Raw genomic sequence first — 15,521 nt, 5'->3', positions numbered from 1 at the left:
CTCTGGGAGGCCGAGGCAGGTGGATCACTTGAGGCCAGGAGTTCGAGACCAGCCTGGCCAACATGGCAAGAGCCCGTCTCCATAAAAATACAAAAAAAAAAAAAAAAAATAAGCTGGGCATGGTGGCATATGCCTGTAGTCCCAGCTACTCTGGAGGTTAAGGCAAAAGAATCACTTCAACCCGGGAGGTGGAGGTTGCAGTGAGCTGAGATGGCATCACTGCACTCCAGCCTGGGTGACAGAGCGACACTCCATCTCAAAAAAAAAAAAAAAGGAAGTAAGAGAGGTAAAAACATAATTACATTATGTTCCCACCCTCCCACCATTCCCCACAAGAGCCAAAGTTTCTTAAAATGAGTCTTCATATTAATCCACAGTCTCAAGAGCTATGAAGAAAAAGAAAATACTTTAGCCTCAAAGATGACCCTTCCACATTCTCCAAGCTAATCTCCAACTTCATATACATATATATTTTTTTGTTTGTTTGTTTGTTTGTTTTTGAGACAGTCTTGCTCTGTCGCCCAGGCTGGGGTGTAGTGGCCGGATCTCAGCTCACTGCAAGCTCCGCCTCCCGGGTTTATGCCATTCTCCTGCCTCAGCCTCTGGAGTAGCTGGGACTACAGGCGCCCACCACCTCGCCCGGCTAGTTTTTTGTGTTTTTTAGTAGAGATGGGGTTTCACCATGTTAGCCAGGATGGTCTCGATCTCCTGACCTCGTGATCCGCCCTGTCTCGGCCTCCCAAAGTGCTGGGATTACAGGCTTGAGCCACCGCGCCCGGCCTAACTTCATATATTTATACGGCCTTCTGTTTTCTCTATCTCACTCATCAAGGGAGAGCCATTAAAAAGTATATAAATGGCTGGACGCAGTGGCTCACTCCTGTAATCCCAGCACTTTGGGAGGCCGAGGCGGGCAGATCACGAGGTCAGGAGATCAAGACCATCCTGGCTAACCCCATCTCTAATAAAATACCAAAAAAAATTAGCCGGACGTGGTGGCGGACGCCTGTAGTCCCAGCTACCTGGGAGGCTGAGGCAGGAGAATGGCGTGAACCCGGGAGGCAGAGTCTGAATTAAACCAAGCCTTATGCCCTTCTTAAAGGACCAACAGCATCTGCATCACCTGGAGTTTGCAAAAATATGCAGAATCTGGGGCTCCACCTCAGACCTCCTAAATCAGAGTCTGCACTTTACTGATACCTGTATGCAACTCTATGTTCATCAGAAAATCTCAGAACTGGTAGAAAATTTAAAAGCCCATTGCACACACACAAAGACAGATGAGCCCTGGATAACAAATAATTGATAATGACCATAGTGCCCCTTCATAAATTATTTCCTATAACAATAGGTTCTCCTTAAGAAACATTTCTTGCAAAACTACAAACGGCTTGTCTTGAAACACACCAAGGCTTATTATAGGTATTGTTGTTAGTAGAAGTCACTGACATAACCAAGTTCTTACCTAATCTGAGCTCTCCGAAGTTCCCACACCCTATCTTCTTGCCAACCCTGAAGTTGGGTCCCACCATAAGAACCCCAGAGGATGACGAGGAGCCAGATGGTCGAGAGCAGTGTGCACTCCTTTGTGCCATGGGTTTAGTTGTCCGTTGTCTTTCATCCTTTTCCCTACTAGGATGGTCCATGATCCTACAGGACAAAGTCTCCGTACAGCAGTAGCTTCAGTGTGTATACCTCTCTTCAATACAAAAGTATGTCCAAATAAATTGTAGTCAGAGAAAGGTAAGGAGTTCTTTTAGCACCATATTTGTTTCTAATGTATCTCCGGGAGATGAAAAACCATTGATTTGTTCCCGTATGAAATGTAGTCACTAGGTCTCAGGCTTAGTTGAACATCTTGTAACCTAGGTAAAAATCAAGAAAACACGTAGTTAAAAATTAAATTTTAAAACAAATTCAGAAAGTCTCTACTAATTAGAATGAATCCTATCCAAAGGTGAGCAAAATGCATAGCTTCCTGAAATGGGTTTTGGTTTTCTATCCTCCAACAGTTTAACATCTAGATTAGTTATTCACATGGTATCATAAGCTCAGGAGGCTGCAAACCATAGAAGCTAAGGAAACACACAAGCCTTAAATATAAAATGCTTTCTTCTAGTAATGTACATATGACCAAAAAGAAAGACAATTGTTGTTTTTTTCATCACTGGCTAACAGAAATACATAGCAGTGCTGAAACCAAGTTAAAGAAACTGAGGACGATTTAACTTTAAGCTCTTCCTTTTAATTTTGCCAAGACTTATAAGAAATTAGACTATTCACTGCCCCATTCCCCAATCCCCACCATTTACCAAGTACCGGCAAGAATTATGTATTCTACACTTACCAATCAACACAGACAACCTCTATGAAGGAATTTCCAAAACTCTATTGGTATTAAGTAGTCCTAAAATTCTGAAAAGCTAAACTTTTGGTGGTTTTTGCTGTATACTGAGTATGCAATGACAGAGCGCCAAAAAGAGATCCTTTGCAGAACCCCAAAGTGAAAATAAAGCAAAAAAACAAAAACAAAAACAAAAAATCTTAAACATAACATTCATCTCTACCAGAATTCTGCAGTGTCCAAATTCAGGACTGAGCCCAGCACAAATGTTTGCAATGAGATAATTTTGATGCTATATTTGATTATCCATGTGAGTATTCTTAACAAAAAAAAAAAATGCTGTTACCACTAATCACATACTAAACACACATTTATATTTCACTTTCATAAATGTTTTCCTTCAAACTTAAGGGAAGAGAAGGCTGGGTGTGGTGGTTCACGCCTGTAATCCCAGCACTTTGGGAGGCCAAGGCAGGCAGATCACCTGAGGTCAGGAGTTTGAGACCACCTGGCCAACATGGCAAAACCCTATCTCTACTAAAAATATAAAAATTAGCTGGACGTGGTGGCAGGCACCTGTGATCCCAGCTACTCGGGAGGCTGAGGCAGGAGAACAGCTAGAACCCAGGAGGCGGAGGTTGCAGTGAGCCAAGCTCGTGCTACTGTATTCCCACATGAGTGACAGAGTGACATTCCGAGAAAAGGAAAGAAAGAAGGAAGGGAGGGAGGGAGCAAGGAAAGAAAAAGAAAGACAGAAAACTTAAGAGAATTAGAACAAATGTTTGGTTATCATCAGCAGTTACACAACAGAGCAAAGATGCCTACACTCTAAACTTCCTGAGGATACCTGTAATTCCCTACTAAAGTAACAGGCAAAAAGCTGTCAGCTGACTGTACAAGTGGGCACATAATCCAATAATACAATCTGCTTGCTTTATTTATTTACTTTTGACATGGAGTTTCACTCTTGTTGCCAAGGCTGAGTGCAATGGCGAGATCTAGGCTCGCTGCAACCTCCACCTTCCAAGTTCACGCGATTCTCCTGTCTCAGCCTCCGAAGTAGCTAGAATTACAGATGCCTGCCACCACACCCAGCTAATTTTTTGTATTTTTAGTAAAGATGGGGTTTCACTATGTTGGCTGGGCTGGTCTCGAACTCCTGACCTCAGGTGATCCACCCATTTGGCCTCCCAAAGTGCTGGGATTACAGGCATCAGCCACCGTGCCTGGCTTCTGTTTGCTCTATTATAGTTTAAATAAACTGCTTATTTTCATTTTTTGTTTGTTTTGCTTTACAATAGATTTCCATTTATAATGTATATTCTGTAAAGGAAAAAAAATCAAAGCAATGAAAGGAGGTCAGCAACTACCGAACTTCCTACATGAACAACATTAAGAATTCATATTTCCTTATCATTTCTCCTATTTCCAACTATATCCACTATCCCCTGATTATCCTCGTCTTTAATCCAAATCCCTCAAATGATATTAGAAAGAGAAAAAAACATCATAATTACTGGGAGTATGTCTATGTGTGAGACTGCCAACTATATTTCCTTCCATTATAAATTAATATGAGGACAGAGGCAGAATGTGTCTTAGTCCAATTCAGTGAATTTATAAGTATTCAAGAACTCACAAATTTTCAAAAATTATCACTACGATAGCCTCATTTATAAGATCTGGAAACTGTATTACATTGTCTATTTCTCTTCACATTTTTCATTTTTGCTCACTCTGTTTCTTCCAACAAATGGATGTTATTTTTATAATACTTTGCATTAATTTCTTCCATTGCACTTAGACTAGTATAACATTAGGTGGACTAATCACACATAGCCCTCATTATCCATGTTTACTTACATGTATGTATTAGAAGAATTAGAATTCTAAAAACCTGTAGAAGCCAGGTGCAATGGTATATGCCTATAGTCCCCAGCTACTTGGGAGGCTGAGATGGGAGTACTGCTCAAGCCCAGGAGTTTAAGGCTGGAATGTGCTATTATCATGCCAGTAAATAGCTACTGAACTCCAGCCTGGGCAACACAGAAAGACCCTGTCTCTAAAAAATAAAAAATTAAAAAATTAAAAATTAAATTCAAAAAATATATATTAAAAATTAAAAAAAAAAAACCCTATAGAAAGCCAAAAACTGTCTGGGCGTGGTGGCTCGTCCATGTAATCCCAGCACTTTGGGAGGCCAAGGTAGAAGGATTACTTGAGCCTAGAAGTTTGAAATGAGCCTGGGCAACATAGGGAGACCCCATGTCTACAAAAAATTTAAAAATTAGGGCCAGGCACGGTGGCTCATGCCTATAATCCTGGCACTTTGGGAGGCCAAGGCGGGTGGATCACCCGAGGTCAGGAGTTCAAGACCAGCCTGGCCAACATGGCAAAACTCCGTCTCTACTAAAAACAAAAAAATTAGCTAGGCGTGGTTGTGCCGGCCTGTAATCCCAGCTACTCGGGAGGCTGAGGCAGGAGAATTTCTTGGACCCAGGGGACGGAGGTTGCAGTGAGCCAAGATCGCGCCATTGCACTTCAGCCTGGGCGACAAGAGCAAAACCCCGTCTTAAGGAATTAAAAAAAAAAAAATAGCTGGGCATGGTGGTGCACACCTGTGGTCCCAGTGACTTGGGGAGGCTGAAGTTGAAGGACTGCTTGAGCCTGGGAGGTTCAAGGATGCAGTGAGCCATGATTGTGTCACTGCACTCCAGTATGGATGACAGAGCAAGACCCTGTCAAAAAAAAAAAAAATAGTCAAAAATCTCACTCAGCTGGGGAAAAATATTCATAACACCTACTTGTAGAACAGAACAATCACTTTACTTCCCACAACCATGACAAAAACTGACACTAAAGGTGCTGTGTCAATTTTCTAATCTATGCATGGGACATAAGCATTGCTCAATCTATAATTATGAAAGATGAGGCCGGGCACAGTGGCTCATGCCTAAAATCCCAGTACTTTGGGAGGCCGAGGTGGCCAGATCACCTGAGGTCAGGAGTTCAAAACCAGCCTGGCCAACATGATGATGCCCTGTCTCTACTAAAAATACAAAAAAAATTAGCCAGACATCGTAGTAGGCGCCTATAATCCCAGCTACTTGCATGGCTGAGGCAGGAGAACCGCTTCACCTGGGAGGCGGAGGTGGCAGTGGGCTGAGATCGCGCCATTGCACTCCAGCCTGGGCAAAAAGAGCGAAACTCCGCCTCAAAAAAAGAAAGAAAGATGAATAATATCCAATACTACTTTATGTGGCATCTCTCATTTAAGAAATTAAAGTTACTAAGTTTTTTAGAATCCTATTTCTTTATCACTACCCTCTGCTCAATTACAAACTCTTTGGCGTATCATTTGAACTCTCTACTTAAATTCATGTAAAACAGTATATGGGAGGTTTCATGAAGTCTAAAAGAAAATTAAGTCGTATTATAAAAGCATCAAAAAAAGTTTCACTAATTTACTGTTTGTGTATTTCAGATTCTCATATATTGGCTTTATCAAAAGTGAGGCACATAAATATTTAAATTTCAAAGTCAAAACACCCTGGGTTTTTGTTAATAATCAAAAGAGAGAGTGCCAGGCTTCTAAATCTCTCTTCTTACACAACTTATGATGAACTTATTTATAGGTATAGGACTGCTGGATCATATGGTAAGTGTATGTGAAACTCAAAAGCAAACCAGGCTCTTTCTGATCTACTACTTCTTCATCCACCACATATTGCTTTTGGTCCTCATGCTTGCTGTTGCTTGGTTATGAGTTTCAGCTTCAGGCATCACTTCCCATGCTACTGTCCAAAACAGAAATAATACGACAAAAACAAAAGTCTTTCTCCTTGTCTTTTTTCTTTTAAATTTTTTTGGTCAAGGATAAAAATTATTCTAAGAAACATCCCAACAAATTTCCCCTTATGTTGGGTTGCCAATGGTTTTTGTACCAATATCTGCTATTCCAATTGTAAGCTTTTCAAAGAATGAGATCAAAGCCTAACCTGATGTTTAAAACACAGAGTAAGTTTCAAAAGCAGTATCACACCCAGGGTAAGTATTTAGCAAACATTAAGCAAAAATGGTATCTGTGTGCTCATGTGCACACATGAATATGTGTTTATAAAACTATCAAAAACTATAGGACAAATTAAAAGACACTGTAGGACAATTTAAGTACCAATACAAGGCTTGAAATGCATTTAAGCTAAAACAAAACAAAACAAAACAAAACAAAAGGCCAGGTGCAGTAACTCATATCTGTAATCCCAGTGCGTTGGGAGGCCACAGTGGGAGAATCACTTGAGCCCAGGAGTTCAAGACCAGCCTGGGCAACAAAACGAGATCCTGTCTCTACAAAATAAAAATAAAAATCGGCCAGGCAAGGTGGTGCATGCCTATGGAACCAGCTACTGAGGAGGCAGAACTGGGAGGACTGTTTGAGCCCAGGAGTTCAAGGTTGCAGTGAGCTATGATAGTGCCACTGCACCACTTCAGTATGACCCTGTCACCAAAATAAATAAATAAATAAAGATAAATAAATAAACAACTACTATAAAGCTACAGCACTCAAGACAGTGTGGTATTGACAAAAAAATAAAAATAAATACACAAATCAATGGAACAGAATGGAAAGTCCAGAAATAGATTCAAACAAATATAGTCTATTCATACAAAAATAGATTCACACAAACATACCAATCTTTGTCAAAGGAGCAAAGGCAATTCAATGGAGAAAGGATAGTCTTTTTAACAAATGGTGCTGCAACAGTTAGATATATACTTGCAAACAAACAAAAATAATCTAGACATAGACCTTACATCTTTCACAAAAATAAAATCAAAATGGATCACAACCTAAATATAAAACACAAAATAAAACTCCTACAATATACCATAGGAAAAAATCTAAATGACTTAGGGTTTGACAATGACTTCTTAGACATACCAACAAAAGCATGATCAATGAAAGAAGAAATTGTTAAGTTTAACTTCACTAAAATTAAAAACTTCTGCTCTGGGGAAGACACTGCTAAGAGAATGAAAAGACAAGCCAATGATTAGGAGAAAATATTTACAAAACACTTACTTGATAGAGGCCTGTTATTTAAAATATACAAAACTCTTAAAACTCAACAATCAGAAAACAACCCAGTTAAAATATAAGCAAAAGATTTGAATCAGACATCTCATCAAAGAAGATATACAGATGGAAAATAAATACATGAAAATATGCTCAATACCATAGGTCACAAGAGAATTGCAAATTAAAACAATGATACCACTATACACTTACTAGAATAGTGAAAATCCAAAACACTGACAACATCAAATGCTAAGGAAGATATGGAGCAACAGGAACTCTCATTCACTGCTGGTGAGAATGCAAAATGGTATGGCTATTTTGGAAGAAAGTTTGGCAGTTTCTTATGTAACTAAACATACTCTTACCTATGACCCAGCAATCGTATTTCTTGGTATCCACCAAAATGAAATGAAAACTTAAGTCCACATAAAAACCACCACCTAAATGTTTACAGCAGCTTCACTTGCAATTGTCAAAAAATGAAAACACTAAGTTTCCTTCAATAGGTGAATGAATAAACAAATTTGCAGTATAGCTATGCAATGGAATACCGTTCAGTAATAAAAAGAAATGAATTATTCAAAGCTACAAAAAGACATAGAACAACCTAAAATGCATACTGCTAAGTGAAAGAAATCCATTTGAAAAAGCTAAATACTACATTCCAAATTCATGACATTCTAGAAAAGTACTAACTATGGAGATGGTAAAAAGATCAATAGTTGCCAGATATTCTGAGTGAGGAGGGGAGCGGGTGAACAGGTGGAACCCAGGGGATTTTTAGAGCAGGAAAACTATTCTGTATGATACTGTAATGGTAGATGCATGCCATTATACATTTGTCCAAATCCCTAGAATGTATAATACAAATAGTGTAATACATTCTATCTAATGTAAACTACCGACTTTAGTTAATAATGTGTCAATATTGGTTCATTAACTACTACAAACATACCATAGTAATGCAAGACGTTAATAATAGGGGAAAACGGGGGTGGAAGAGTGTTAGGGAATATATAGGAACTCTGTACTTTCCACTCCATTTCTCTGTAAACCTAAAACTGTACCTAAAGAATTTAAAAATAAAGCCTGTTAATTAAAATAATAATTCTATCTAAAAAAAGCAACAAGAAACTTAGGAAGCTATATTACAAAACCTGTATAAAAAAATCTATGCTCAAAACTACAAAATACTGTCCAGGCGCGGTGGCTCACGCCTGTAGTCCCAGCACTTTGGGAGGCTGAGGCAGGTGGATCACTTGAGGCCAGGAGTTCAAGACCAGCCTGGACAACGTGGCGAAACCCTGTCTGTATTTAGTATATACTACTATATTTCATATACATACATATATACACACACACCACAGTATATCTAATCTTCAGACTACATTTTAGTAGTATACTAAAGTACTAGGATTTATGAAACATCTTGTAAGCGACTTACTTTTTTTTTTTTTTTTTTTGAGACGGAGTCTCACTCTGTCGTCCAAGCTGGAGTGCAGTGGTGCGATCTTGGCTCACTGCAAGCTCCACCGCTTGGGTTCACGCCATTCTCCTGCCTCAGCCTCCCGAATAGCTGGGACTACAGACGTCCGCCACCACGCCTGGCTAATTTTTTGTATTTTTAGTAGAGACAGGCTTTCACCATGTTAGCCAGGATGGTTTTGATCTTCTGACCTCGTGATCCACCCGCCTCAGCCTCCCAAAGTGCTGGGATTACAGGCGTGAGCCACCGCACCCAGCCTGTCAGCAACATACTCTTACGTGGTCAGGGGAAAAAATGTTCTTTGTATTGTACTTGCCAAAAAGGCACAGAAAACACTGTCCACTTAATCTGTAATACTTATTTTTATCTTATTTCTTTATAATGTTGATCTCTGGAAATAACTGGATCCTATAACTAAAAAGTAAATTATAAATAAAATTTATGTCTTTGGGCTTACATCTTCAGATCCCTTACTTTTATCAGTGAAAACAACTAATCTCAATGTCATAAATTCGTCTGTTCTACCTGTTGTACTTTTTTTTTTTTTTTTGGTAGAGATGAGGTCTCACTATATTGCCCAGGTTGGTCTCAAACTCCTGGGTTCAAGAGATGCTCCAGCCTTGGCTTTCCACAGTGCTAGGATGACAGGCATGAGCTACAATGCCCACTAGTTACATACACATTTTTAGAAGAACTGTTCATTATTAAAGTAAGGGAGCCAAAGCAAAATACAGTGGCACTTTGATTTTATTTGCCTTCCAGCTCTCTCACTCATTTACTCTCATTGTACTTGTTCTATGATTTCATCAACCTCTGAGGACCCTCAACTCTCTAGCAGCCTCTTCCAGTCTTCTGACTTTCTTTAGTATAAAACAAAATCCTTACATGGCTTAAGGTCATTCCAGATCTGGCACTTGCTTACCTCTTCCGCTTAATTTCTGTCAAACTGTTCCCTTACATTTTATGTTAATGAACATCAAACTTACTTCAAGGCTTCCAAAGGGCCCTGGACCTGGATCCCCCTTTATCTCTGCTCTTCATTATGTTAACTTATGCTCATATTTAGTTTTCACCTTAAATATCTGTTTCCCAAAACAAGCAATTACAGTGCCCCTCTTATGTACTCCTTTTAGTTAATTCACCATAACAGTAATCACACTGCACTGTTTGTTTGTTTTGCTTGTTTACTCTTGTATTAGCTCTGTGAAGGTAAAAACTGTTGTCACATTCACCATTTTATTTGCAGGGCCTAGCATGGTACGTTCCCAAAGACTTAGTGAATAAAACACACACACACACACACACACACACACACACTCACTTACACATAAAAATGAGTTCTCAATCTTGGTTTTCAACCAATGAACAGATCTCATAAGGCTAAAAAAATCCAAACTCCAGACATCATAATTCTTGCCATCATTCTGAGTAGAAAGAAAAAGATAATCACAAGTACCATGACTACAGTACCTGTCACAAGTACCCTGCAAATAAAATGGTGAATGTGACAACCTTCACCAAGCTACTAGAGCTACTACACAAGTAAACAAGCAATTACAATGCATTGTGATTAGTGCTATGGCGAGTTGCTAAAAGGAGTACATAAGAAGGGCACTGTAATTGCTTGTTTCGGGAAACAGACATTTAAGGTATATCCTGCCCTAATTATGTGCCATGTGTTACCATTGTGATCACTGTGAAAAGGCAACAGTCATTAGAAAACTATAACCCAAATTTTCACCCATTTTAAATGGCATAAGAGAACATCAAAAGATGAAAACTTATAGCCAAGAAACTGATTTTGGCCAGGTGTGGTGGCTCATGCCTATAATCCTAGAACTCTGGGAGGTCAAGACAAGAGAATCGCTTGAGCCCAAGAGTTCAATACCAGCTTGGTCAACATACTGAGACCCCATCTCTACAAACAGACACTTTTTTTAAATTAGGAGGGTGGCACATGCCTGTAGTCTCAACTACTTGGGTAGCTGAAGCAGGAAGATCACTTGAGCCCAGGAGGTCAAGGCTGTGTGATCACACCACTACCCTCCAGCCTGGGAGACAGACAGACCCCGTCTCTCCCCAAAAAAGAGGTCGGTAGGTTTTGTTTTAGATTCAATTCTAAGTATTCTTATCTGGGTGCTTTCTGGAATTGTCAATAGTCAGCTCCTATTTCACTTTTTCCTGGCGATGAATAAACAGCCTATTTACATAGGCACAAAGTAGGTGAGAGGTAGAAAAATCAGGCTAGAAATCTGCAATTTTATTCTCAGCCTCAATATCAATTTACTTCCCTCCACTTGATTCACCTTCTCCAACAGGAAAAGGGCCATATGTGAAATGTACTGTATCTTGTACAAGAAAAGAAGAGTTACATAACTGTTTTAAAAAAAAAAAAAAAAAAAAAAGACTGGGTGTGGTGGCTCATACCTGTAATCCCAGCACTTTGGAAGGTCAAGACAGAAGGACTGCTTGAGCCCAGCAGTTCAAGACCAACCTGGGTGATGTGGTGAGACCGTGTCTCTCTAAAAAAAAAAAAAAATTAGCTGGGCACGGTGGTGTGTACCTGTAGTCCCAGCTGCTTGGGAGGCTGAGGTGAAAGGATCCCTTCAACCTAGGAGTTCAAGGTTGCAGTGAGCTATGACTATGCTACTGCCTGGGTGACAGAGAAAGACTCTATCTCAAAAAAAAGGAAAAGAGGCTGGGCACGGTGGCTCACGTCTGTAATCCCCAGCACTTTGGGAGGCCGAGGCAGGCAGATCACAAGGTCAGAAGATTGAGACCATCCTGGCCAACATGGTGAAACCCCACCTCTACTAAAAATACAAAAATTAGCTGGGTGTGGTGGCACGTGCCTGTAATCCCAGCTACTCGGGAGGCTGAGGCAGGAGAACCACTTGAGCCCAGGAGGCAGAAGTTGTAGTGAGCCGAGATCGTGCCACTGCACTCCAGCCTGGCAAGAGAGCTAGACTCCATCTCAAAAAGAAAAAAAAAGGAAAAAAGAAAAACATACATACATATGCATTTTATTTTATTCACTTTTTTTTTTTTTTTGAGACAGTCTCGCTCTGTTATCCAGGCTGGAGTGCAGTGGCACGATCTCAGCTCACTGCAACCTCTACCTCCCGGGATTCTCCTGTCTCAGTCTCCCAAGTAGCTGGGATTACAGGCAAGCACCACCATGCCCAGCTAATTTTGGTATTTTTAGTAGAGATGGGGTTTCACTTTGTTGGTCAGGTTAGTTGCGAACTCCTGACCTCAGGTGATCCGCCTGCCTCAGCCTTGCAAAGTGCTGGGATTACAGGTGTGACCCATCGTGCCCAGCTTACATACGCATTTTTAAATACTATTTCTACATAAATGAACCTTCAAGAATAATAGCAATTACTGAAGGAGTTTGGATAATTTCCAGGTGTCAAAAAGGAAAAATACAAACCACTACATTTATTCAGTGTTCCTAGTTCAATCAACAAATATTTTGTGAAGCCAGGTGTGGTGTCACACACATGTATTCCCAGATACTTGGGAGGCTGTGGTGAGAGGCTCACTTGAGCCCACGAATTCGAGGTTTACGTGCACGATGATCAGGCCTGTCAATAGCCACTACATTCCAGCCTGGACAACATAGTGAGAACCAGTCTTCTTAAAAATAGTTAAAAAAAAAATAAAAAAAAAAAATTGTCTCTGGGTGTGGTAACTCACGCCTATAAAAATTAGTCAGGTGCAGTGGTGCATGCATGTAATCCCAGCTACTCGGGTGGCTGAGGCACGAGAATTGCTTGAACCTGGGAGGTGGTGGTTGCAATGAGCTGACATCACACCACTGCACTGCAGTCTGGGCGACAGAGTGAGACCATGCCTCAAAATCTCCTTAAGTTGATAAGCAACTTCAGCAAAGTCTAAGGATACAAAGTCAATGTGCAAAAATCACAAGCATTCCTATACACCAGTAACAGACAAACAAGAGAGCCAAATCATGAGTAAACTCCCATTCACAATTGCTACTAAGAGAATAAAATACCTAGGAATACAACTTATATGGGATGTGAAGGACCTCTTCAAGGAGAACTACAAACCACTGCTTGACGAAATGAGAGCACAGAAACAAATGGAAAAACATTCCATGTTCATGGATAGGAAGAATCAATATCGCGAAAATGACCATACTGCCCAAAGTAATTTATAGATTCAATGCTATCCCCATCAAGCTACCACTGATTTTCTTCACAGAATTGGAAAAAACTACTTTAAACTTCATATAGAACCAAAAAAGAGTCCGCATAGCCAAGACAATCCTAAGCAAAAAGAACAAAGCTGGAGGCATCAGGGTACCTGACTTCAAACTATACTACAAGGCTACAGTTACCAAAACAGCATGGCACTGGGACCAAAACAGAAATATACAGACCAATGGAACAGAACAGTGGCCTCAGAAGTAACACCACACATCTATAACCATATGATCTTTGACAAAGCTGACACAAACAAGCAATGGGGAAAGGATTCCCTATTTAATAAATGGTGTTGGGAAAACTGGCTAGCCATATGCAGAAACCTGAAACAGGACCCCTTCCTTACACCTTATACAAGAATTAACTCAAGATGGATTAAAGACTTAAACGTAAGACCTAAAACCATAAAAATCCTAGATAAAAACCTAGTCAATACCATTCAGGACACAGGTATGGGCAAAGACTGCATGTCCAAAAAACCAAAAGCAATGGCAATAAAAGCCAAAATTGACAAATGGGATCTAATTAAACTAAAGAGCTTCTTTCTGCACATCTAAAGAAACTATCATCAGAGTGAACAGACAACCTACACAACGGGAGAAAAATTTTGCAATCTATCCATCTGACAAAGGGCTAATATCCAGAATCTACAAAGAACTTAAACAAATTTACAAGGAAAAAAGCAAACAACCCCATCAAAAAGTGGGCAAAGGATATAAACAGACACTTGTCAAAAGAAGACATTTATGCAGCCAACAAACATATGGAAAAAATGCTCATCATCACCAGTCATTAGAGAAATGCAAATCAAAATCACAATGAGACACGATCTCACGCCAGTTAGAATGAGGATCATTAAAAAGTCAGGAAACAGATGCTGGAGAGGATGTGGTAAAACAGGAATGCTTTTACACTGTTGGTGGGAGTGCAAATTAGTTCAACCATTGTGGAAGACAATGTGGCAATTCCTCAAGGATCTAGAACTAGAAATACCATTTGACCCAGCAATCCCATTACTGGGTATATACCCAAAGGATTATGAATCATTCTACTATAAAGACACATGCACACGTATGTTTACTGCTGCACTATTCACAATAGCAAAGACATGGAGCCAACCCAAATGTCCATTGATGATAGACGGCATGAAGAAAATGTGGCACATACACGCCATGGAATACTATGAGGCCATAAAAAAAAAGATGTGTTCATGACCATTGCAGGGACATGGATGAAGCTGGAAACCATCATTCTCAGCAAACTAACACAAGAACAGAAAATCAAACACCGCATGTTCTCACTCATAAGTGGGAGTTGAACAACGAGAACACATAGACACAGGGAGGGGAACATCACACACTGGGGCCTGCTGCGGGGTGGGGGGCTAGGGGAGAGATAGCATTAGGAGAAATACCTAATGTAGGTGAAGGGTTGATGGGTGCAGCAAACTACCATGGCACGTGTATACCTATGTAACAAAACTGCATGTTTTGCACATGTACCCCAGAACTTAAAGTATAATAATAATAATAATAATAATAATAATAATAATTTTTAAAACGTAAGAAAAAAATCTCAAAGTAGTTGTTTACTGCTGGGAGCCAAAAAAAAAAAGAAAAAGAAAAAGAAAAAACTCAAAAACCAAGAACATTTTTTGTTTTAATCTTAAAAATAAAAGTTAGAAGGTTGTAGGTATATGGCAAAAAAAAATTTTTTTTTAAATAAATAACTATTCAGTGAGTGCCTCCTATGTGACTAAAACTGGGTTATTCCACTGAGGATATAACAGTGAACTTGACATATATAGCTCCTCTGCTCACAGAACTTCTAGTGTAGAGAGGGCCTCACCAACACATGAATAAAAAAACCACAAATCAGGACCATGCTACATATCAAAGATCTGCTAAACTAAGGATTACGGTGAAATCAAAGAGGAAAGTTTTATTTTATTCATATTTAGAGATGTGTTCTTGCTATGTAGTCCAGGCTGGAGTGCAGTGGCTCTTCACAGGTGCGATCACAGTGCAATGCAGCCTTGAATACATAGGTTCAAGAGATTCTCCCACCTCAGCCTCCTGAGAAACTGGGATTACAGGCATGTGTCACTATGCACAGCATGGAAGAGTTTTAGACAGAGGGGTGGGAAGCCTTTTATTAGAAGACACATTTATTTAAAAAAATGTTTTTAATTGTATGTTGACAATTTATAATTATATAAATGTAAGGGGTACAAAGTAATGTTATAATTTATGAATATAATGTATAATTAAATCAAGCTAGTTAACATATCCATTACCTTAAATACTTAACATTTTTGTGGTAAGAATATTTGAAATTTATTATCTCAGCAATTTAAAAATGTACAAAAACTATCTTCACCAC

General features: G+C 39.6%; 1 protein-coding gene across 14 annotated transcripts in view; it reads right to left on the bottom strand.

Moving 5' to 3' along the window:
* Positions 1 to 15,521, bottom strand: part of CSNK1G1 (casein kinase 1 gamma 1) — a 211,031-nt gene that overhangs the window by 140,639 nt on the left and 54,871 nt on the right. For all 14 annotated transcript variants that reach the window (XR_649202.3, XR_649206.3, XR_649204.3 and 11 more), the window contains exon 2: positions 1,466 to 1,865. Coding sequence is in view for 11 of the 14 variants with exons in the window: in XM_009210369.2 (XP_009208633.1) it covers positions 1,466 to 1,646 (181 nt within the window). In the remaining 3 variants the exon portion in view is untranslated. The remainder of the gene's footprint in view (positions 1 to 1,465; positions 1,866 to 15,521) is intronic.

This window comes from Papio anubis, chromosome 7, assembly GCF_008728515.1.
Source record: "Papio anubis isolate 15944 chromosome 7, Panubis1.0, whole genome shotgun sequence".
Taxonomy (NCBI): domain Eukaryota; kingdom Metazoa; phylum Chordata; class Mammalia; order Primates; family Cercopithecidae; genus Papio; species Papio anubis.
This window is presented reverse-complemented; position numbering and strand designations above follow the sequence as displayed.